This window comes from Notolepis coatsorum (assembly GCF_963971535.1).
Source record: "Notolepis coatsorum genome assembly, chromosome: 5".
Taxonomy (NCBI): Eukaryota; Metazoa; Chordata; class Actinopteri; order Aulopiformes; family Paralepididae; genus Notolepis; species Notolepis coatsorum.
This window is the reverse complement of record NC_140169.1, coordinates 112,220,251-112,247,163: the sequence shown is the minus strand read 5'-3', so window position 1 is coordinate 112,247,163 and position 26,913 is coordinate 112,220,251. Positions and strand designations below refer to the sequence as shown.

General features: G+C 45.2%; 1 protein-coding gene across 1 annotated transcript in view; it reads right to left on the bottom strand.

The window, feature by feature from the left end:
- Positions 1-26,913, bottom strand: part of LOC311228905 (MAM domain-containing glycosylphosphatidylinositol anchor protein 2) — a gene marked incomplete at its 5' end in the record, with an annotated part of 580,884 nt that overhangs the window by 355,886 nt on the left and 198,085 nt on the right. Inside the window, one exon of the mRNA XM_084314863.1 lies at positions 14,341-14,480. Within this exon, the coding sequence (XP_084170989.1) occupies positions 14,341-14,480 (140 nt within the window). The remainder of the gene's footprint in view (positions 1-14,340; positions 14,481-26,913) is intronic.

Here is a 26,913-nt window from a genome sequence, read left to right as displayed (position 1 = left end):
AGAAAGAGTTTAAAGAACCAGGCGATTTTCTTTTTCTTGTCAACATAACATACGAAAAGACCAGGGCCCTCATTCACCAACGTGACTTACGCACAGATATGTGCTTAAGCTGTGCGTACGACCATTTCTAAGCAAAGAGTGGGATTCATCAATTTCAACTTGAACTTGACTTCGTGCTTATGTGTACGCACAGCTCTGAGCATGCTTAGCTGACGCCCAGTGGTATAATATCGTTACTACGGCACAAGCGCTCCTCAGTACATGCATTCGTTTCAACGCGGAAATAAAGACACTGGCGCGTGTTCTGTATGACCCCCGTAATTCATTATAGTTCATTGTGAAATAGCGATATTAGTGTAATTATTGTCAAACCCTAAATAGCATGTGGAATAGGTCTTTCTCTCCGAATGAATGCAGGTTTATATATATAGCGTTATCGGGTGCACTGACTGCGCTCGCAGGAACTGTTTTCAGAGATAGCATCAGATAGGGATGAATGAATGAATGAGGGGCAGTCTAATTGCAGAGAGAACATAATATTAACTAGAGTCCACTACCCGAGACACCTCCTTCATTTGTACCGCAATTTGGGACCCAAATTGGAGCTATGAGCTTAAAAGCTTTTCCGTGCTTATTTGAGAAGGTCCAGCTGCAGAGCCGGAGAGACAGACAGCAGAGAGACAGACAGTGTGTGTGTGTGACCACTAGTCTCCTAGTAGAGACCCCCCCCCCCCTCTGGACCACCTCCCAGTAGAGACCCCCCCCCCCCCCCCCCCCCCCCATCTGGACCACCTCCTAGTAGAGACAAGTTTTCTGAAATTTATGTTTATATATGCAAATGAGGCACTTCCCCATTAAATATGTGGACATTTATGGATGCAATAAGGCAAAATGAAGTAAAATGAACAACTAAATGTGTGTTATTGACGTTTTATTGTCACTAGTTTCATAGAAGACATGTTTAGGAAGCAAAATATAACAAAATATCAAAATCAACAAAAAAAGTATATTTGCCTATTCACCTGCAGTGTCTCGCCTTAATCCTCATCTTCGTCTTCTACCTAGAGAAGTCTCTACTAGGAGGTGGTCCAGAGGGGGGGGGGGGGGGGGGGGGGGGGGGGGCTGAGTCTCTACTATTAGACTAGTAGTCACACACACACACACGCACACACACACACAACACACACACACACACACACACACACACACACACACACACACACACACACACACACACACACACACACACACACACACACACACACACACACACACACACACACACACACACACTGTGGAACAGTGTCTGTCTGTCTGTCTGTCTCTCTGCTGTCTGTCTCTCTGCTGTCTCTCTCAAAATAGTATAAGTGCTATCTTGGCCCTGAGAGTTGCTCTCCGGCTCTGCAGCTGGACCCTTCTCCAATCAGCACGAAAAAAGCTATAAGCTTATAAAAGCTTCACTTTTGTTTATTTCATAAAGATTTTCCCAACATAATGCTACCTGCCCCGACCAGATTCGTGACTCTGTTGCGATACAGATGAATTATCTACTCAGAAAGCTTATAAAACGATTTAATATACTAAACTTAGTTTTTAAATTCTTTAATTCACTTTTGTTTATTTCATAAGGATTTTCCAGACATAATGCTACCTGCCCCGACCAGATCCGTGACTCTGTTGCGATACAGATGAATTATCTACTCAGAAAGCTTATAAAACGATTTAATATGCTAAACTTTGTTTTTAAATTCTTTAATTCACTTTTGTTTATTTCATAAGGATTTTCCCGACATAATGCTACCTGCCCTGACCAGATCCGTGACTCTGTTGCGATACAGATTAATTATCTACTCAGAATAGTATTATAAAGTGGCTATCTTTTATGCTGTAGATCACTGCTGGTATGTGCGTGCAGAACCTTTATTTCAGCGGGGACTGTAGTATTTATTTGACTTTACTGTACAATATATGTGTATTAAAAGACGGAGCTGTCTTTTATTGTATTATAATAATTATTAATATTAAAAATAAATTAAGAAAGGCATTCTTATTCCAGCATGCATTAATGACACTAACGGGCAACGGCAAAACAGTGGTTAATGGTCTTTATTAGTGTTTGCGGTGTCCAGGCAGCAATGGTCTTTTAGGAAGTTAATAGATATAATATCCGACAGTGTACAACACCCTCGGCTTAGTCCACTTTTCCACATTTCATGGGGGTGGTCCATTACCATATATGGTTAATCGGGGCGGTTCTGGTATGCAAATACGTGAAAGTGTGCACGAGCCTCGGCGCAGGGCCAAGGTGATATTTATCATGACAGGTGTGCGTAGAACCTGCGTACGCACGTGTGGTAAATCCCGTTTATTTTGTGCGTGCACTCATTCTAAATTCTGTGCTTACGTGTGGAAATAGAACATTTTCCACGTCACGTTGATGAATGAGGGCCCAGGGCCCTCATTTATCAACAATTCTTAGAAAGCGTTCTATTTAGAATGTGTGTACGTACAGAAAAATCGGGATTTATCACACGTGCGTACACGGGTCGTACGCACACTCTGTGTTGATAAATACCATTTGTTCTTACCGTCAATGCTCGTGCATGATTATCCATATATGGTAATGAAACACCCCCATGGGATGTGAAATAATGGACTAACCCGAGCGAACTCTGAGAAACTTCACGAGCGAGATTGTTCACAGAGGTCTAAGCAACTAATTTAACGCGCTGTCGAACCAAGAAGACACAACGTGTTTTATGGGATAAATACGCGACATGCTGACGGACTTGTACACAGTGATGTCAGATATCAACGACTCCCTAAGACCATTGCTGCAATTCTGCCTGGACAGCTCAAAATACTAATAAAAACTGTTAACCACTGTTTGGCGTTGGTGTGTCATTATAACCAATGCTGGAATATGAATGCCTTTATTTGTTTCGTTCGATTGGCTACCGGGTATAATATGATTTGTAGAGTAATACAATCTATTTTGTTGTCGGTATTAGGTAGCCTATATAAATTAGATATAATAGCAGCCATAGCCTACATTATGCAACAGTAACTTGCGCATATATAATAGCACATGGCACAGCCCTGCGAAGCCTGCATACAGTAAACTAACTTGATCGTTAATCTAGCTGTTGTATATTTACGCTTATGAAAACATTAAATAATATGTATAGGCGATAAACCGATAATTTTGCCTTAATAGCGTATATTCTCAAATGGCATTTAATCGCTATCCGCTGTGGGCTATCTCCTTGCGGACGGACCAGTATACCTTATATCAGACCTGGGCATTGTACGGCCCGCGGGCCGGATATGGCCCGCGGGATGATTCTGACCGGCCTGCGAAAGATTACATGATAATATAAAAAAAAATAAAAAATAATACATTCTTTTTTTTTTTATATTTATTATATATATATTTTTTTTTCCTTTAATTTTTTCATGTCAACGTTCACACGCACAATATACGCTTACCTAGGATTTTACTTGATTCAACAACAAAGCAGTCGGGGCAAGCCGAAAACGGTCGAAAGTGTGGTTATTTGAAGTTTGGATTTTTTTTTTCACAACTGAAGTAGGTAGATTACATTTTTAGAGACTAAAGTACAGAAAAAAGGTACCGTTGGGTACCAGTATCGATTCACAGGTACCGGTACCGTATCGGTTCAAATGTGAACGGTACCCATCCCTACTGAACACACAACTGCAGGGCAAGGGCATTTTTTCTCATGAAATGCATAGCCATGTGAAAGCCTTCATGAGAAAGTTGCAATTAATTTCAAGGCAACTAGGCAGCAACAATCTCAAACACATAAAAACCCTGAAAGAAGTCAAACCATCAGCTGATCACCGGCACAGGTACTCATCCATGTTGGGAGCACTGCATGATGAATTTTCAAGGCGTTTTCAAGATTCCAAAAAGGTTGAGGATGAAATGCAGCTGGTTTCCTCTCCCTTTACCTGCAGTGTTGATAGTTGTTCAGCTTGAACTCATTGACCTGCAGTCTGATTCACTACTGAAAGAGCACTTTAAGTCAGCATCACTGCTAGAGTTCTACTCTGCTCTCAAGGAGGAGAACTTTCCAAACATGAGGAGACATGCTCAGAAGATGTTGGTTCTCTTTGGATCCACCTACATATGTGAACAGACATTCTCAGTCATGCCGTTTACCAAGTCCAGGTACAGATCCTCTCTCACTGATGAACATCTGGCAGCTGTGCTTCGCATCTCCACCTCAGACATGCAACCTGACTTTGATGGACTTGTTAAAGCTCAACAGAGACTGGATTTCTCACACTGAATGAAAAAAAAGAACTGAAGAACACTAAAATGTGGAAATATAACAAGTGAAATGGGACACTTGATATTTTTTTTTCTTTTTTTTGCACAGTTCTGAAAACATTAAATGTTTAATATAGGTGTTGTGAAGGGCCAGATTAAACCGAATATATATATTTATTTATATATATATATTTAATTGTATTTGTATATTCTCTAATATTCCCTGATATCCCTTGTATATTCCTTGTACAATATGCATTGAATATCCATTCTAGCCTACTGAACATCCCATAATAGTCTCCATTCTACTATTGGTCGAGACCTTGGTGCCAGGCTGCCATACCCCCCAGACCCAGTTCAAACGTACCGCTCAACATGTACGAACAAGTCCTAGTTCCGCGTAGGAATCTGGCTACCGCACCACTAATGGGACTATTTGTTCATAGTGCGTATATATACTGCGCTACTAAAATAGGACTTCCTTTTCAGTCCAGTTTCTTACCCTCCAATAGAGTCACAGACGTAAAGCCTCCCCGCGACGCCACGTGTGGGAGTAAGGCCAAGTTCGCCTACCATCGGTATTGAGACATCGTGTATATTAATATTTGAATAGTCATATTTGGCACTATATCGTCGAGTTGGACGTAGTCTATTAAGCTAATAATAGTCTGTTAATATATAGTGCTTCGTGCGGTGAGAATACTACCGTAGTCAGTACCCCATCGTTTCGGGCAGAGAACTGGCTGCTTATCCAGGGTGGTTGACCCCACGTGAAGCTGCACCCGAGGAGCCCCAGAGCCGACGAGCGAGTGGACCTGTATACCGGATTATTCTACCGACGACAGCCCGCCTTCACCGGCACGGATTATGATTTGTATACGTTGATTATTCCATGGATAAAGACCCCCGACACTGCCGTGTGTTGGAACCCCCCCCCCTGGAGAGGACGCAAGGTGAGGAGACGCTCTGCAAGACGAGGTCGCTTCACGTCTCTCCTCCGTGGACCGGAGGACGCCGGCCCACAAAGAGTCCACCTGCTTTCATCTGTGGTCCAAGGATCGCCGGCGCATTGAACGGCACTACAGTGGGTTCACCTGGGATACCCTTGGCCGGATGAGGCAGCCGGATTCTACCCCCCCCCCCCCTTCCTACTCCTGTCGGCTTACAAGCGACCGGATTAACCCCCCCTAGTGTATCCAGTATATAATCATTCAAGTATCATTGCTGTTATTCCTTAAACTATTCCAGGTCGTATATGTACCGCCTGCGCCTTCAGAGATTGGACATTCTCTATTGATATACCGACGAATACTCTTGCCATAAAAGTGCATACTAATTCCCATTCATAAATGTGATTGATTTGATTAAGTGCTTGCTCTACACACCATCGCTGTGTAGAAATAAAGACCTATTTCTAATTCGTACATTTGTGTTGGATCCGTTTCATCTACGTGACAGTGTTCATCATAATATATTTATGCCGTGTACTGGGTGGCCGAATATTAAGTACAAAGGTAGTGGTAGTAAGTATCATATCTAGTAATACAGTCAGGGAATTGTACCCCTCAGTTACAATTGGTCCTTCGAGCCGGAGGGTAATTAGTGTAATATTAATATAGTGTTATTAATATTGAAATGGCCTATGATGAACACTCCACGAAACGATCCTCCTAACCAACGCCCGCAGCGCGAACGACGGCTCCCTCAGTACTTAGAGGCTTACGCTGTCAGTCAACAACCTAGTCTTCTACTAACAGTAAACGCGGTAAAACTAGAAAGTAAAAGTATGTCTAACCCCAACGCCCAGACTACCCCGACCATAGAGGCCCCTACGGGTTCTAATGTAACTGACCAAGTTCACGGTGGGGACCAGTGGGAACCAGACATGACTTCACACCCCGCCAGTACTGAAGAAGTAGTCCCCGATGAGTCCCGGGAGGAATACAACGCTACCGAGAGAGAACTCGGCACGGAAGAAGACGGGGAGAGCACCGTGGAGATAGAGCTCCAAGGCTCCGCAAGGAGTACCCCGAGGGAAGGCTCCCCTATACAACCGCCTTCTCCCAGCGAGGCAGAGAGGACCCTACAGCAGGCCTTCCTCATCAGCCTGAACGCCGCTGCTGAACGCGACCGACTGCAGATCCAGCAGCGGAGCGAAGAAGAGCATATACGTCTAGAAATAAGACGCATTCAGAGGGAAGAGAATGTGGCCCGAGACCGAGCAGACAGCCAGCGAGCAGCTGCTGGTGCTCTACGGGACGCAGAGCGCGACAGACAGCAAGCGCAACTAATAGAACAGCTGATCAGACGGACAACACCCTCTCCCTCCGCCAGAGGCTCCAGGAACTCGTCTAGACACACCTCCAGGGCGGCATCCCCTAGCCGAGTAAACAACCCTGAACTTGACCAACAGACGAGGTCTATACCCCCCACAGACCACCTCCCCCCACCGGTCCAAGCGAGACCTAGCAACCGGGAAGGAGCAGCATATCCTGTGGAGAGGCTAAACCAGAGACTACAAGCACTGGATGACCTAACTGAAGACGAAGAGGAAGAGGAGGAGAACCACGCCCGACGACAGCACAGTACTCTACCGGACCAGGAGGTCCGGTACAGCCCAGGCTATACTCCCGCGGAGCTGCGCTACAGACCCCCGACTCTATACCCGGGTGAGCACGACGCACGACCCGCACCGAGGAACAGCACCTGGACAAGCGGGCCATGGTACACTGCCGGTACCAGCCCATACCAAGGAGCGGGAGGAGACTCGCCTAGGAGGCCTCTCCCCCAACGCTCGCCGATGTATCCACAGTCAGCGTCATACATTGGCACGCCTATGGTACCCGACTTCACCCAAGAGAACCGGGCCCAGTATACAGAACTCTGCATGTGTCTGGAGACCATGTTGGTGGATGTATTGGATGAACGCCATAAATACGCCATCCTACTGAAGCACTTAAAGGTACCCCGCGCACATAATATAGCGCTCGCCTACGCGACTTCCACCACCCCATACACAGCAGCGCTGGTAGCATTGGACCAGAGGTATGGGCGCATATGGGATTACGTGATCCAGGAGATCCGACACATCGACCGCTTACCCCCAGCAATAGACAATCGAGCACTGGACGACCTGTCCATCAGAGTGCAGTCCCTGGTAGGGATGTTGGGAGCGCAGAGAGAGAAGGGGAGGCATGAACTTTACGCCAACTCAAATGTGGAAAGGATCTTGGAGAAGCTGCCGCCCGCTCGACAGGAGCGTTTTAGGCGACAGAGAGACCACCGAGACCCGAATGGCCCCGAACCGAACCTCCTCGATCTAGCAGACTTCCTGGCGAGAGAAGTCAGCAGCCTACAGCTAGATACATTCGGACGGAGCACCCCTGGCTCCAGAGAAGGAACCAGACGACTAAATGATGGAAGAAGATCGGTGACTGTGATGCACCAATCGGAGTCAGTACCGAGCAGCAGGAGCCACAGTACCCCCTCCAGAACGGAGAAGTGGAAGATAGTGTGCCCCTACTGTGAGAAAGAACACTGGCTAGCGCAATGTGACTCCTTCCCCAAGCTGAACGCGGAGGAAGCAAGTCAATGGATAAAGTCCAACAAGCGCTGTTTTCGCTGTGCGCGCTCACACATGGCAGCCGAATGCCGCTTAAAGAAAAGGTGCACCAAGTGCGATGGAGCCCATCTGGACATACTTCACGACAGTAACAGACGGCGCCCTTCACCCGCACCATCCAGCAGCAAAGCGAGCGTCATGTACATCGATCCCGCCAGCAGCAGTGGAGCCCGAGTACTCCTAAAAGTAGTGCGTGTGACACTAAGCTACCAGAATAAAGTCCTGGACACTTACGCCGTCCTCGATGACGGGTCAGAGAAGACCCTTCTGCTCGCCTCCGCTGCGGCCCAGCTAGGGCTGCGGGGAAGCGAAACCCAAATGACAATTCGGACAATAAGACGAGATTTGAAGACGATAAAGGGCGAGAATGTCTCATTCTCTATCGCAGCAAGCGGCCAGCCTGAGCGACGGTACCAGATTACAGACGCTTTCACCAGCCAAGAAATAGGACTGTCGCGGTACACATACCCCGTCGCCAAGCTGATGGAGAAATATGCACATCTGCGCAAGTTACCGATCCCGCTCATAGACAATGCTATGCCGACCCTGTTGATAGGCTCCGACCATGCAGACCTCATTGTGCCGATAGACCGGGTTCATACCGGACCCCGAGGCTGTCCTGCAGCAGTCGAGACCCGTTTGGGATGGACTCTCCAAGGCCCGCTCGCCAAATCTCTCAACCGAAGTACAGCCACTAGATGTCTCCACTCCCAAGTCACAGAGGGAGAAACCACACTCCTGCAACACGTAGAGCGGCTATGGACCTTGGAACAAATGCCCTTTAAGAACGGAAAGAAAGACATTCGCTCTAAAGATGACATTTACGCCATTCACCTCCTCGAGACAGGGACCAAGAGAGTCCCGGTCAACGGCGTGTTGAGATACGCCACGCCACTCCTGCGGCGAGAAGGAATGCCTACTTTCCACGCCAAGACAGACGCCACAGAACGGTACCTGCTGAACACGGAGCGGCGCTTAGCCAAGAACCCCGCCCAAGAGAGTGTATACCGCGCTGAGATTGAGAAGCTCATCACAGCGGGACACGTCACAAAGATGGACATTAAAGAGGCTGACCAGACCACTGAATCGTGGTACGTGCCTCACCACAAGGTCCATCACAACGGTAAAGACCGCATAGTATTTAACTGCAGCTACCAGATCGGATCCCAAAATCTGAATAAAGAGTTACTGCCCGGTCCCACACTCGGCCCCTCCCTACTCGGCGTTCTACTCCGCTTCCGCCAGGAAAAGGTGGCCATCAGCGGGGACATTAAAGGAATGTTCCTGCAGGTGAGATTAGTAGAGGAGGACAAGCCCCTGTTACGGTTCCTATGGAGAGAGAAGCCAGGAGATGAGCACCCAGCCATCTACCAATGGGAAGTCCTCCCCTTCGGAACGACGTGCAGCCCCTGCTGTGCTACATTTGCACTACAGAAACATGTAGCAGAGGACCCAGCAGCGGACGAAGAGGTCCGACACAGCGTAAAGAACAGCTTCTACGTAGACAACTGTCTACAAAGCCTTTCAACCCAGGAAGAAGCCGAGGCTCTCCTGATTAAACTCTGCGCCTCATTGATCAAAGGCGGCTTTGATCTCAGGCAGTGGGCCAGCAGCGATCCGCAAGTACTGCGCAGCCTCTCCTCCGAGGACAAGGCAGCCAGCAGCGAGACCTGGATGGCTACAATCCCGGGAGAAGCCCAGGAGATGACCCTGGGATTGGTGTGGCGATTCAAAACAGATTCGCTTCACTACAGACACAAGCCCCTGACTACGGAGCAGGGAAGGCCGGCGGCGGCGCCGACCACCAGACGGAGTGTGTACACAACACTCGCCCGACAATATGACCCGCTAGGATGTATTCTACCGTACACCACCAGGGCAAAAATGATTGTACGAGCATTGTGGGACAAGGACCAGGGCTGGGACGACCCCATTCCCGCACATCTTGCATCCACCTGGAGAGAGTGGGAGATGGAGCTCCACTCACTCCCAGGCGTTAATATGCGCCGAAGCTACTTCCCACCCACGGTGAGGCCAGAGACATGTAAAATGGACTTACACGTCTTCAGTGACGCCTCAGAGGTCGCATACGGATCAGTAGCCTACTTGCGGGCCCAAGAAAGGGGGGGAGAGATCTACACAGCATTTGTCCTCGCCCGCTCGAGAATAGCCCCACGCAAGCAACAATCTATCCCACGCCTAGAGCTCTGCGCAGCCCTAGCCGGAGCGCACCTAGCCACGCTCATCCAACGTGAGCTCACCATACCGGTGTCTAGAACAATCCTGTGGTCAGATTCCACGACAGTACTCGCCTGGATCAAATCGGACTCATGCAAGTACAAAGTCTTCGTGGGAGTCAGAGTCACCGAGATTCAAGACTTAACCGAAGAGTTAACCGGAGAAACAGAGTGGCGCTACGTTGATACAAAACAGAACCCAGCTGACGTCATCACCCGGGGGATGCCCCTGGATGACCTCACCCGTCGCAATGTCTACAGTGACGGCCCAGCATTCCTAAAGCTCCCGGAAGGAGAGTGGCCCACGCCTATCCCGAGGGAAGCCAGTCAGGAGGAGGCTGAGAATAAGAAGCCTGTGTTCTGTGGATTGAGCACTGTTATCTCCGCAGACCCCAACACACTCCTGATGGGGCGGCTAGATCCCGCGTTACCCCAGACAATGTACCGGCCTGAAGAAGCGAACGGCCGACGAATGTGGAGGTACAGCCAAGTATTAGCCGACAAGTTTTGGAACAGTTTCCTACTGCACTACCTACCATCTCTACAGACCCGCCAGAAGTGGGTAAAGGAGAGAGACAATTTGACAGAAGGAACAGTCGTCATGATTATTGATCAATCACTGCCCAGAGCTATGTGGCCGGCCGGCCGCGTAAGCAAAGTGATCACCGGTGCCGACGGCAAGGTCCGAGCAGCTGAAGTGCTCGTCCAGGGTCGCACTTACACCCGTCCCGTGGCGAGGCTCATAGAACTGCCCCGACTCCCAGACACAATCGATGATGACCATGACCCTATAACCCTATGACTTTGTGAAGTTGACTGACCCCTACAGCAAACCCTTATGTGTAAATAGACAACGCGATTAATCTGTCTCTGTTTAACTGATTAGGTCTGGGACCAATCAGGGGGTGGCTGTTGTGAAGGGCCAGATTAAACCGAATATATATATTTATTTATATATATATATTTAATTGTATTTGTATATTCTCTAATATTCCCTGATATCCCTTGTATATTCCTTGTACAATATGCATTGAATATCCATTCTAGCCTACTGAACATCCCATAATAGTCTCCATTCTACTATTGGTCGAGACCTTGGTGCCAGGCTGCCATACCCCCCAGACCCAGTTCAAACGTACCGCTCAACATGTACGAACAAGTCCTAGTTCCGCGTAGGAATCTGGCTACCGCACCACTAATGGGACTATTTGTTCATAGTGCGTATATATACTGCGCTACTAAAATAGGACTTCCTTTTCAGTCCAGTTTCTTACCCTCCAATAGAGTCACAGACGTAAAGCCTCCCCGCGACGCCACGTGTGGGAGTAAGGCCAAGTTCGCCTACCATCGGTATTGAGACATCGTGTATATTAATATTTGAATAGTCATATTTGGCACTATATCGTCGAGTTGGACGTAGTCTATTAAGCTAATAATAGTCTGTTAATATATAGTGCTTCGTGCGGTGAGAATACTACCGTAGTCAGTACCCCATCGTTTCGGGCAGAGAACTGGCTGCTTATCCAGGGTGGTTGACCCCACGTGAAGCTGCATCCGAGGAGCCCCAGAGCCGACGAGCGAGTGGACCTGTATACCGGATTATTCTACCGACGACAGCCCGCCTTCCCCGGCACGGATTATGCTTTGTATACGTTGATTATTCCATGGATAAAGACCCCCGACACTGCCGTGTGTTGGAACCCCCCCCCCTGGAGAGGACGCAAGGTGAGGAGACGCTCTGCAAGACGAGGTCGCTTCACGTCTCTCCTCCGTGGACCGGAGGACGCCGGCCCACAAAGAGTCCACCTGCTTTCATCTGTGGTCCAAGGATCGCCGGCGCATTGAACGGCACTACAGTGGGTTCACCTGGGATACCCTTGGCCGGATGAGGCAGCCGGATTCTACCCCCCCCCCCTTCCTACTCCTGTCGGCTTACAAGCGACCGGATTAACCCCCCCTAGTGTATCCAGTATATAATCATTCAAGTATCATTGCTGTTATTCCTTAAACTATTCCAGGTCGTATATGTACCGCCTGCGCCTTCAGAGATTGGACATTCTCTATTGATATACCGACGAATACTCTTGCCATAAAAGTGCATACTAATTCCCATTCATAAATGTGATTGATTTGATTAAGTGCTTGCTCTACACACCATCGCTGTGTAGAAATAAAGACCTATTTCTAATTCGTACATTTGTGTTGGATCCGTTTCATCTACGTGACAGTGTTCATCATAATATATTTATGCCGTGTACTGGGTGGCCGAATATTAAGTACAAAGGTAGTGGTAGTAAGTATCATATCTAGTAATACAGTCAGGGAATTGTACCCCTCAGTTACAATAGGCATGTAAAGTAAAAAAGGCTACAAAACTGGGACACTTTTCTTTACACAGTTCAGTGACATATCTTGTCTATTTTGGCTATAAGATGATGTGATGTCTTTAGAAAGCTAAGAAAATCCTTGTTTCAATAGTATATGAAACTCAAAATGCCCTTTGTCATTAATGTTTCACATTTTGTTTATCATTTTGGAAATAAATTCTATTTGAATAAATGATATTTTTTAAAGCTAACCTCACCTTTTAATTGCCAAATAATAACATACACTCTTACCAGGGGTCAAAACAATGCCATTTACTGCTTTTTATATAGAAATAAAATGTATATTATGCATAATTGAGTTTGGAATTTTGGCCCGGCCCTCCAACATATTTTCAGTTGCTCATTCGGCCCCCTGGGAAAAATAATTGCCCACCCCTGCCTTATATCATATCATATTCCTATATGACTCCAAGGAATTGTGGGGCTCTGGGGAATAAAGGTTGGGAACCCCTGCTATAGCCCATATAATGTTATAGGCTATTTTATTTACAGTTTACTCTATCAGCCTACCCAGCATGTAATATGTTCTTTGTTAGAACTCAACTCGTTATTATTTTGTGCATATATTGCAGAAATACGGGAACGTTTTGATTATATTTAAAATGCTTTGACATTGTAAAATGAAATAAGTGGAATTTCGATGTTGTAAGTTGCAAAGCCTTTTAAATATAATCAAAACGTTGCCGTATTTCTTCAATCAATGCGCAAAATAATAACGAGTTGAGTTACGCGGAGCGCAGTCAGTACACCCCGTAGTATTCCGATAACGCTATATATAAACCATGCTGCATTTATTCGGAAAGAAAGACCTATTCCAAATGCTATTTATAGGGTTTTGACAATAATTACACTACTGTCGCTATTTTACAATTAACTATAATGAATTACGGGGGGTCATACCGAACACGTCGGTCAAACTAATGCACGAAAGCTTATTTCCACGTCTGCAGTCTCCATATTCTACCGCCGGGCGTCAGGTACGCATGGTCCGAGCTGTGTGTATATATACGCACAAAGTCAAGCACACGTTCAAATTGATAAGTCCCACACTTTGCTTAGAAATGATCATAGGCACGGGTTACGCACATATCTGTGCGTACGCACCATTGATAAATGAGGGCGCAGAACCTTTTACTTACTGTACTACAAGTATGGTCAATCCAGCCAACACCAGATTATAGCTCATATCCAGAAGTCATAGAACTCTATTGAACATTGTCCAAAAACTGTTCAAACAAGTCACAGAGCTGTACTGTTTGCTTTAGTTAGGTATAATCCATCATTGCGACAAACACTGGCATTGTAGACTACCTTTTCCTGGAACTACTTCAAGAAGTGGCAGCGACTGAGTCTGAGCCTGAACCCTAACTTCTTGCAAGGCAATCACTGTCATATCGTAAAGTAGTTTCAGGGAAAAGTAGTACAACACCAGTGTCTGTCGTAATGATCAATTATATTAACCAAAGCAAACAGTACAGCTCCGTGACTTGTTTTGACAACACTGGACTGGAGTTCTAGGACTTCTGGATATGAGCTATAATTTGGCATTGGCCAGATTTCTTATAAATTGAAGAAATGCATTGGATTTGGTGTTTTTGACAAGAAGAGAAAAATCTAATTACACTACCTTATCCTTTAAGAGAGAGAGACGGAGTGGGGGGGAGAGAGAGAGTGAGAGGGAGAGAGAGCTAGTGGAAGAGAGAGAGAGGGAAAGTATCCATCTTGCCCGATGGTTTTCAACAAGCGGACTACCTAGAGATATAGGATTAGTGTGGGCCAGGCTTCCAATAGTCTCACCTGAGGCCTGGGGTGTCCTGAAACCAGGCAGGTGAGTTCCAAAGTCTCTCCCTCGCGGATGATGTAGACCCTCTCTGTGTGTCGCTCCTCCTCCACGTTACAGGCATGGCCTGAGTGCACGATGCGGACAGTAGGGGGAGCTGTGGAGAAGAAAGACCAGAGCATGTTACATTATGGCATGGTTGTGGAGTAAGGGATTACATGTGATGGGATGATTACAGTCACCTGACTACAAAAGAATGGCAACTGCACCAAAAATACTGTGATCAGGTTACAGCTACCTACTTCTCTCTCTCGCTCATACTTTCCCTTTTTGTTGAACTCTTTGACAAAAAAGATTTTTTGGATTGCTCAATCACATGTTTGAAGGGAGAATTTATTTGTGATTGTGAAATTAGAGAGACGCAATTATCACTTTACACAATTTAAAATGATGGTTGATGCGGGTTCCAGGAGATGACAAAACTGTGCAAGTGTAGGTAAGCTGGACCTGGCCAGGTCAACAACGGAGAGTCAGTCAGCCCTCTGGCTCCAGCAATAATAGCACCATTCACATTCTAGAATAAATCGAGGGCTTGGAGCAAAAGGGGCGTAAGTGACACCTCAGGCGAAGATTTGTTTTATATATATTTTAAAGCTCTTGATGAGCTCTATCAAATGGTAAAAAGATAAGTTCACTATAATTAAACTTTTTCAAATAAAGGCCGAAAACATAAAGGCGTAAGTGGGAACCTTCAATTGAGTTTGGCGCTTGTCTTTGCTCTCCTGTACAATTATTTTGTGCCAAGCCCTCAAAATTATGAATTGGAACTGCATGAGTTTTGGTGGTGAAGTAATGTGAAAGTAATCAATATGCATGTTTAAGTATTTCCTGCGGATTAGGATACCGATCACTATAATCGTATAATGTAATTGTTTATCTGCAACAGATTCCAGTTTTAAAGTAACCTTCCCACATTATGGTCCTGTCTCTAGAAACAAAATGAGCAGTTTGGCAGAACAGATGTGTAGTGATTGAGACGTCGTCTTACTAAAACAAGGACACATGGTGTAGTGATTGAGACGTTGTCTTACTAAAACAAGGACACATGGTGTAGTGATTGAGACTTTGTCTTACTAAAACAAGGACACATGGTGTAGTGATTGAGACGTTGTCTTACTAAAACAAGGACACATGGTGTAGTGATTGAGACGTTGTCTTACTAAAACAAGGACACATGGTGTCATTAATGAGAAGCGTTGCAGGCATTTTCCTTCCACTCAAAATGTGTTTTTCCTACAGTTAACTCCTCTAGGAGGTGCAGAAGGAAAACCCGTCACAGTCACCCCAGTCACAAACGTTTCACTTTGGCAAACCGTCTGGCAAATGGTACCGGAGCGTCCGCACAAGAAGCAGCAGGTTCAGGGTAGCACCATATGAAATCCGTTTTATTATTTTCCAAATGCCATAAAAAATTTTCACATATTCCGTTTTTTCCGTTTTAATATTTCAGAATTCTGTATTTAGCTTTTTATGCTCATTTTACCATCAGAAATAGTGTCTAATAAGTGGGAATGAATAAATGCCCACAATTGAATAATATATAACAGTCCATTTAATGTTTTTAAGTGCTGCAACTCAGAAATACAGTTCAATTTTACACAATATTTTTCAAATATTGTGACAAAATAAAAATACACATTTCAAGTGTAAACAATAGATACAGCTAGCTACTACTGACATTATCACAATGACAATGTCAGTAGCCTAGCTATATCTATTATATTGTGATGAAATATAGTAATGCATAATTTAGACACCTTTAGTTTAGTTTATTTTGTTTATAAAGGCCAGTGTATAATGACAATGGTTTGCATTAAACAAATGGATGGGTGCACTAGATTTAGCTAGAAGCTATCATTTCCATCTATAGTCCTATGTACTGTAACGTTACATAGCTATTTAAGTTTATTTAGTTTATAAAGGACAGTGTGTAATGACAATCGTTTGCATTAAACAAATGGATGGGTGCACCAGATTTAGCTAGAAGCTATCATTTCCATCTATAGTCCTATGTCCTAACGTTACATAGCTATTTAATCACAATAGTGTTGCACATGTTTTTGCGGGTCCAGTCCACGGAGCGTTGACAGAACTTGCAAAACACCTTATCGCCGGAGGCATAAAAGTCATTAGGATACTGCTCTGCTCTGAATTTAGGGCTTATTGCGGATTTTCTTAGCTTATTGACGATGTTATCAAAGCAGCCAGACGCTTGAGCACTGCTGCGTGTTGTGTGTACTGTAACCCGCTCTAGCGTCTTTGCCTCCCCGGTCATGTTTGCTTTGCACCAAACGTTCCACCCAAAAATGGAATTTCAGTCCAGATTAGGCAAAATTCTGCTATATTCCACGTTTTGCAGTTGATTCCATTTTTATTGGTCAATTCCACGATTCCGTCCGCGATTCCGTGAACGCGGATTTCATATGGCTCTAGTTCAGGGACAGCTTTTTCCCACAAGCCACAAGACTCCTGAACAAGGATAAGAACAGGAGATAGCCCTAACAAAAAAACGTATGAACACACACACCTCTTGAAAAACTCTTGAACACACACACACTTTCTGTAAAAATTTACTATTTTATTTTATAATATAAAAGGAATTATCTTACCTCATTTTGATATATTATTAGATTATATCGTGCTACTATTACTTATTGTTATTGGACACACACACACACCCTGCACTGCTGGCTCTCACAAAGTTAGCGGAAAAGTTTACAATGCAGCTTTTGTTTTTGTTTGTACAAAAAAACAAACCTAATACTGGAGGTATTAGGGAAAATATATATTAAATATTAAAATATCAAACACCTGTTTTCCAACTCTATTACATTCCACATTGTCAGGGTTTTCACCATTCTCACTTGTCACATTGATTTCCCCCAGATCCAAACGGACAAACGGATCTTGGCACGGTATAGGAGGAATAATGACCAGAGGTTTGGAGGGCCTGGCTGTTGTGTGTTACTCTTTTTTATTGTTCAGCTTGATGTAATAGTCACCTGTCATGATCCTAGGCCCGGTCCTGGCTGGACTGGGCAGGATGGTAACATTGGGCAGTACCCTCCACCTAACTTTGGGCAATGCCCTCCATCTGACATTGGCCCTCGGCCTGACATTGGTCTACCACCCTCTAGTGGTCACAAACAATTGGTGCACGCTGCAATGACAGGTATCTTGACCACTGTATTAACAGTAATTAATTGTGTAATCAATGTGGTGTCCTGGTGTGTGCTGTCATTGTCTTTCCCTTCCCTGGTGTGATGTCATGCACTGTTTTGGGTTGTTAGGAGTTGCTTTTGTGTTTAGTTGTGTTTAGTTGTTCTTTGCTTATTGTCTAGGTGTTGTTTGTGATTCTGTGTTGGCCAGGTGTTCTTAATTGTTAATTAGTTGGGGTATATAGGGTTCTGTCTGTCCTCCCTTCGGTGTGGCGACATACCTCCAGTTACCCCCTGTTCCTATCCACGTCGTGTCGCACCGTTCTCCCTCTAGTAAGTCTTAGTGTTTGTTGCTTTGTATTGTGAAGTTTGTTATGTAGTTTCTGTATGTTCCTTGTATTGCACTGGATTCTACAGTAAACACCCTTCTCCAAGCTTCACTCCTCGCCTCTGCCTCCTCCATTCCTTCCCTTTCTGTATTATTGTATTCTACCTACCCCATCGTGACAGTCACCCAGCTTTACCCAGTGACCCTCAGTTGAACCAGGTACCAGGAAGCAACGTCTTAATACGCCTGGAGCTTGGAGAGAATTTCCCAGAATCCTTTATCAGCAGAACAGTTGATGTTTTAGGGAAAGGCGCTGTGTTACGTTAAAGGCAGCAAATGATTGACATGAACATTATTTTCTCTCTCTCTCTCTCTCTCTCTCTCTCTCTCTCTCTCTCTCTCTCTCTCTCTCTATCTCTCTCTCTCTCTCTCTATCTCTCTATCTATCTCTCTCTCTCTATCTCTCTCTCTCTCTCTCTCTCTCTCTCTCTCTCTCTCTCTCTCTCTCCCTCTCTGCTGGCTCATCCCTGACCCAACTGCCCACAGCTGTCTGTCCACTGCCATAATTACCGCACAGGTGTGTGGTGTTTTTATCTTCCACTTGGTCGACCATGGTGATGGCTACATGGACTGAAGCCACCTAACCCAGCCCAGCCCATCCCACCCCCACCCCACCCTGTGCAGAGAGACACACAGGCCCGTTGGGGGGGATCAGAGGGAGGGGGGAGGGTTGGTTGGGGGGAGTCAACTCAGGTGAACAGCCCACATCCCCTCTGCTTCAGTCTGGGGAGAAACGGTGTAGGGGAGCCTGGGGCTGCATCAGGACCCAGTGAGGCGTGAAAACAAGGTTGCATGTAACTGACTCCTGACACAGATAGTGCCTGTTTAGCATTCCTCCCTCCTCCTCTAGTCATTCCATTAGTAACAAGGGTTTGCATACGAGCTGATTTGGGAGGGGATAACCGATACCTGAAAACGGGCAGGAAGATAATGCACGGCACGGTAGCGTGCCCCTCTGACGGCCTCCTGTGTGGGTGTCTCTCTCGGTAGACTGGGCCCTCGGCAGCCCCGCAGCTTCACAGTGACATGCCTCTGCCCTACATCTCCCTAGTCTAGCATGCTAATGAGCGTAGCGACACTCCTCCCTAAAGCTGCAGTGGGAGTCTCAGCCACGATGCATCCTTAGCCATTTGCTAACCTCAGCTCCCTCCCTCCCTCCCTACCTCCCCGAAGTCCCACCGACCCCACACCACCCCACCCCACACCATGCCACCCAACACCGTTTGTCTCATTCAGTCTCCCCTCCTCAGCTTGTTAGCTTAATGCCCCCTGGCGCACACTGCACACATGGCCCGGGCTAAATGCCACGCAGATTGATGAAGACCGAGATACTAACTGAGAAAGGGTAAGCGGATGTCGCCGTGGACTGAGCCCTCTCTCTGTCTCTCTCTCATTCCCTCTCGCTCGCTCTCTCTCTCTCTCCACCATTTCCCTCGTTCTCCCTTTTCTCCATTAGGAGATGAATCCACTTGGTGCTGTTATTCCATAGGGGTTGATAAAGGATTGAGAGAGCCGGTGCCGGATGCATGGGAGCTTCACGCAACGCTGCCACTTAAAACAAAGGAGGCTCAGAAACAGGACCCCAGGGCACCAGGCCAGCCATGGCGCTAATGCAATTTACTCCAATAAGCCAGTATCTCTACAGCATACCATCAGTCCTGGGCCAGAGAAAGAGAGCAGCCGGCGGAACTTGGAGAAACACTAGTAATTAATGATCTTCTGCTTCTATTGCTTTGGCTATACCACTACACACAGCTACCACTACACACAATCTCTCTCTAAATACCCCTCTCTCTGTCACACACATGTATTGTGCACACATATCTACACACGCACGCACGCGCACCGTCACGCACGCATGCAGCACACACACACACACACACACACACACACACACACACACACACACACACACACACACACACACACACACACACACACACACACACACACACACACACACACACACACACACACACACACACACACACACACACACACACACACACACACACACACACACACACACACACACACACACACACACACACACACACACACACACACACACACACACACACACACACACACACACACACACACACACACACACACACACACACACACACACACTCACACACAGACTCACCACACATCATCCAGGAGAGCAAATGGCACTTCCACATGCACATATATAACGAGTAGACTAATGGCATTGCAATCAGAACGAGCCAGCAATTTTCTAATACAACCGAGCGGACGAGCGGCGTCTGAAATCACACCCCCCAGAATGCAAACCACAATAATCACAGTAATTTCATTACATTTGATAAAAGCCCTGCATTGTCCTGGTCTGTTGTCAATAATAACCTGTGCAGTATGAAACAGTGACACTTAACAGCAGGTGATGCGTTTATGCAAAGGAAGCTGAGTGGTATGAATCGTAGTGAGTGTGTTGCCATGGCAATGACAGGTGTGAAATACAAGATGTCCTGGTACAGGGGATAATGGTGACAGATAGTGGGTCTGAATACATCTAAAACAGCAAGACATGCCCAGCAAGACATGCCCAGCAAGACACATGCATTACCATCTTAACTACATCCTACGGCAATCTATTATCTGAGCCTGACTGGTAGCATATAACCTCTATTTGCTGGCATTGATTTGACCGAATCAAGGGTATGCTAAATCTGTGGATATAGTTGCCTGGAATTTAATACAATTGGCATGAATCCTAGAACTAGATATCTGCCGTTGCCCGCAGAAGCTTGACTTCAGTTACATTCTGGGCAGTGCCATTAGTTTAGGGAAATGTGCAGGCAAGGCAGGGCATGTGGAGGTCAGGCCAGGCCTTGACCTCAATGGCAGTTGCTACTGGCTACTGTCATATTAAACCTGCACATATCAAACCTTTTCAAGGAAAAATCTTCTTCTTCTTTAGCAAACTAAACCTCATAGGGCCGAGTTGGGCTGAAAAAGAGAAAATATTCTCAATGAAACACAGTTAAGTTGCCCATATTAGCTCTTCTGGTCGGGGTACGACCAGTGCCACGAAATCAGCAAAAGGCTACGGTCTAATTTCTCGACATGAATGCACAAGTGAGTTTCCTCTTGTCTGCCATGTTTAAACAATATGTAGTTATCTATCACAGGGTGCCAATGTAGTACAGTGCAGCTTTAAGTTGAATGTGTGGTTATTTATGTGTGCCATATAACAATATGGCAAAATGATGACTTTCATATTCTTAGGTGTATGGATGGTAAGCTGTCTTTAAAGGTGATACAGGGCTCGGGAGGGAGCCGTCTCTCTCTCCCTCCCTCTATCTACTGGTTCAATTAACGTAGCAAAACTTTGCACAAGGAGCCCTTTGTAAACACGTAATATTACGTTTTTGGATCGTTTTTCCTGATTTTAATATTCTATTCAGTGTCACGGACCTCTATGTTATAGTTAAAAGGCATACTGGGACCCCGAGAGTGGAGTACCAGGCAAGCCTAGCGGTTCACCCGATCACATTGGAACGCGTCCAGGAAGCCTATTGCTTATTAACAGCGGAGGAGTGCTGCCGAGTGCTTCCGCGTTTTCCCTGATTGGCTGCGACACGCCCCGCGGCAGGCGCGGCAGCCGCAGAGCGGAGCGGCAGAGCTTGCGGCATTATGTAGCCGTAATCCGCCATGTTTTTCATTTAAGCTTAGCTCACCTGGCAGCACTGCGGTCCTGCGATCCTGCGGTCCATTGGTGACAAGTTCAAATCCCATCAATTTTTTTTTTTTTTTTTTTAACGTGTATTCTTTCGCCGGTTAAGGTTAGGCATGGTTAAGGTTAAGGTTAAGGTTAAGGTTAGGCATTGTTTCGGAGTTGGTTAAGGTTAGAAGGGTTAAGTTTAGGCGCTGTTAAGGAGCTGGTTAAGGTTAGAGTTTGTCCTAGAGAATGGCAATATTCTTTCTATGGTTAAGGTTAAGGTTAGGCATGGTTAAGGTTAAGGTTAAGGTTAGGCATTGTTTCGGAGTTGGTTAAGGTTAGAAGGGTTAAGTTTAGGCGCTGTTAAGGAGCTGGTTAAGGTTAGCGTTTGTCTTAGAGAATGGCAATAGACAGCCTATTTCCGCACTGCCGCTCTCTCGCGCTGCCGCGGTCACATGGTCACATTGTCACATTCTTGCACTCCTCCGCTGTTAAAAAGCAACACGCGTCCAGGAAACACGATGCATGTGTTGTGCCGGATTATGTCAGTGACCCTGTTGGACACCAATACTGGAAATCGCGATCAGACAATTGGAATATTATTTTTGAAATAACCCCGATCAAAGGTAAGGACTATCTGACGACTGACGTCAATTCCACCTTGATCCTACAATGATTTCATATTGATCCAGTCGATCAACGTATGTAGTATTCAAAACGAATGCCGTTGATGACGATCAGAGCATAAAAAAACGACCCCCCCCCCCCCCTTTGATGCATTCAAGATGAAACATAATACCTATTATATACCTTTGATTTGGAAATAGTAGCGTGTCGAGGCGAGAAACGCCAACGACTTCAGTAAAATTCACATAGCGCCCTATAACTCAGCTTTTCAGGAATTAGCCCAGATCACTCCTAAACTACAATATTCACCACGGGATAACGTGCGAACATATACATGAAAAAGTTATCTCTTTTTTTGCATGTTCGACGGGAGAAAGTGACTGTCAAATGACCATAGTATTGTCTCCTTAGCTATAATATAGAATAATATAGATATAGCTCTCCAAACATAGTGATGCACAGTGAACAAAGCTGGCGCATTAGCTACAGGGATAAGGGTAATGGTTGCCGCTGAAAGTGTTCATATGCCCCGTCTTGATATGGTAAAACACAATAATGGTTAATAATAAATATACTGTACTCATGTACAGTACAAGTAGATGGTTCATACAAATTATCTCAGAAATTCACGATGGGTTACTGGCATTATGTAGTAGCATCAAGGATAATATGGCAAAATTATGACTTTCATATTCTTAGGTGTATGGATGGTAAGCTGTCTTTAAAGGTGATACAGGGCTCGGGAGGGAGCCGTCTCTCTCTCCCTCCCTCTATCTACTGGTTCAATTAACGTAGCAAAACTTTGCACAAGGAGCCCTTTGTAAACACGTAATATTACGTTTTTGGATCGTTTTTCCTGATTTTAATATTCTATTCAGTGTCACGGACCTCTATGTTATAGTTAAAAGGCATACTGGGACCCCGAGAGTGGAGTACCTCCGGGCGCAGAATTTTGATCCAGGCAAGCCTAGCGGTTCACCCGATCACATTGGAACGCGTCCAGGAAGCCTATTGCTTATTAACAGCGGAGGAGTGCTGCCGAGTGCTTCCGCGTTTTCCCTGATTGGCTGCGACACGCCCCGCGGCAGGCGCGGCAGCCGCAGAGCGGAGCGGCAGAGCTTGCGGCATTATGTAGCCGTAATCCGCCATCATTTTCATTAGAAGCTTAGCTCACCTGGCAGCACTGCGGTCCTACGATCCTGCGGTCCGTTGGTGACAAGTTCGAATCCCATCAATTTTTTTTTTTTTTTTTTTTACCGTGTATTCTTTCGCCGGTTAAGGTTAGGCATGGTTAAGGTTAAGGTTAAGGTTAGGCATTGTTTCGGAGTTGGTTAAGGTTAGAAGGGTTACGTTTAGGCGCTGTTAAGGAGCTGGTTAAGGTTAGAGTTTGTCTTAGAGAATGGCAATATTCTTTCTATGGTTAAGGTTAAGGTTAGGCATGGTTAAGGTTAAGGTTAAGGTTAGGCATTGTTTTTCGGAGTTGGTTAAGGTTAGAAGGGTTAAGTTTAGGCGCTGTTAAGGAGCTGGTTAAGGTTAGCGTTTGTCTTAGAGAATGGCAATAGACAGCCTATTTCCGCACTGCCGCTCTCTCGCGCTGCCGCGGTCACATGGTCACATTGTCACATTCTTGCACTCCTCCGCTGTTAAAAAGCAACACGCGTCCAGGAAACACGATGCATGTGTTGTGCCGGATTATGTCAGTGACCCGTTGGACACCAATACTGGAAATCGTGATCAGACAATTGGAATATTATTTTTGGAATAACCCCGATCAAAGGTAAGGACTATCTGACGACTGACGTCAATTCCACCTTGATCCTACAATGATTTCATATTGATCCAGTCGATCAACGTATGTAGTATTCAAAACGAATGCCGTTGATGACGATCAGAGCATAAAAAAACGACCCCCCCCCCCCCCCTTTGATGCATTCATGATGAAACATAATACCTATTATATACCTTTGATTTGGAAATAGTAGCGTGTCGAGGCGAGAAACGCCAACGACTTCAGTAAAATTCACATAGCGCCCTATAACTCAGCTTTTCAGGAATTAGCCCAGATCACTCCTAAACTACAATATTCACCACGGGATAACGTGCGAACATATACATGAAAAAGTTATCTCTTTTTTTGCATGTTCGACGGGAGAAAGTGACTGTCAAATGACCATAGTATTGTCTCCTTAGCTATAATATAGAATAATATAGATATAGCTCTCCAAACATAGTGATGCACAGTGAACAAAGCTGGCGCATTAGCTACAGGGATAAGGGTAATGGTTGCCGCTGAAAGTGTTCATATGCCCCGTCTTGATATGGTAAAACACAATAATGGTTAATAATAAATATACTGTACTCATGTACAGTACAAGTAGATGGTTCATACAAATTATCTCAGAAATTCACGATGGGTTACTGGCATTATGTAGTAGCATCAAGGATAATAATATTATACAGTGTGTGTGTGTGTATATATATATATATATATATATATATATATATATATATATATATATATATATATATATATATATACAGTAGGAATTCATAATAGGTTAATGGCATTATTATGTAGTAGCATCAAAGATAATAAATACAGTGTGTGTGTGTGTGTGTGGTATGTGTGTGTTGTGTGTGTGTGTATGTGTGTGTGTGTGTGTGTGTGTGTGTGTGTGTGTGTGTGTGTGTGTGTGTGTGTGTGTGTGTGTGTGTGTGTGTGTGTGTGTGTGTGTGTGTGTGTGTGTGTGTATGTATATATATATATTCCATAGAGAACAGAATGTGGCAGCGGTATAGCCTACAGTTGTTATGAAAGAGTGATAATTTAAGGCTGTTACACTCCCCCCGCCCAGTATTCCCAATCTCATCGTAGGGTTATACCTCTCCTGAGCCATTTAATGAAATTACAAGATGTTTAATAACTGCCTGGTCATGTATGTTGAACATGAGTTCACATGGGGGCAATGAGCTGGAGGATGTAATCCTGCCGGTGACACATTTGGATATTAATTAGCCTTCAACAATAAGTGTGTGTTTTTTTCCCCCCTGCAGGGGCACTGAAATTATTTCAGAAAAACTGAAATGGCACAACAGCAGAAGAATGGAGAGAACAGCCATTGTTGAGACATAACCTGTGAAGTGAAACAATATGCAAATGTGTATTACAATTTACGGTCACACGCAAAGCATGGGGGGGAATTATAATCACTCTGTTGCCTGTGCGTCTGTGTCTGTAACCGTAATAAGTCACACAGTTGCAATCAAACTTGGTGGACAGGTGGACAATCTACCACTTATTATTATTATTATTATTATTATTATTATTATTATTATTATTATTATTATTATTATTATTATTATTATTATTATTATTATTATTATTATTATATATATATATATATATATAGGGCTGACCACTATTAGTCAAATAGTCGACTAATCGGTCGAAAGGAGCCGTAGTCGACTGCCAACCTCTTAGTCGAATATAAAAAAAATTAAATAATAATTATAATTTTTTTCTTTTCTTTTTCATTCTTTCCAAAAGAAAAGAGGCCTAGAAGCGTGGCTAACGCTAATGGCACGCATTATACCAGAGGATTTCACCCATCTAATGAACACACTAGACTAGACAAATATCAAGATGTATCCATCAGTGGACCAATTGCATGCTTTTGCAGAGGACAAGAAGCCTTCACTAATAGTCGACTAACGGCAAATTTTGGCCAATCATAGTCGACTATCCAAATCCTTAGTCGGGGACAGCCCTAATATATATATATATATATATTTTTTTTTTTTTTATTGGTCAAATATTGAGGTCAATCAATTGGTGCAGTCAGGACCAAGATGGTGACTGACTAGGGACGTCAGGCAGGTCTACTCATTCTGCTGCTCAGTCTACTTGGTATTCTCATAGACTTATTGGGTATCCATGTCTGGGAATAAGTCTGAAATATTCATGGCTGGAGGGTGGGTTCACATGTGCTGTAGTGCAGAGTATAGAATGTCTACTGGTATGGGAAACGTTTTGATGCTGACATCAGTTACTATTAATTGACAGGCACCTGATCAATTTGACTTTGAAATGTGTAACGAGTCTGTTATGTTGACCATTCATTCTCGTACATATTATTACAAAGAAAGGAATACTGATGTGCTTTTGGTTATGTGTCGAACCCCCAACGCTCCTAACCCAAACACACATACATACACACACACAGCGTCCTGTCAGATAAGACTTGGAAGCGGATAGGCCAGAGACTGGAAGCAGGCGTCCCAGATGTGCATCTCTTGCTTCCTCCACCATGGTGAGGTGGGGTAGGAATCGGTGGGGGGGGCGGTACGTGCGTATGCATGTTGCACAGAGAGTGACAGAGTTACAGATTGTCACTGTTCATTTTCATGCATGCATGCGTGCGTTTGTGTGTGTGTGTATGCGTGTGTGTGTGTGTGTGTGTGTGCACTGTGCACATTTCTTCCATTTATGTTGAACAGACAGCTCCCGCTGGAGCGCTCGGCCCTCCCTGGGCTCGGTGTGGGGAAGACAGAAGACAGCTTTATCCACTGCCGCCGACGGAGATTGAATTGGATTTGGCTAAAAGCGGCACTGTCACCAGAGTCCTGGACCGCCAGCGTGGCAGAGGGGGTTTCTTGGCACTGGTAGAGACTC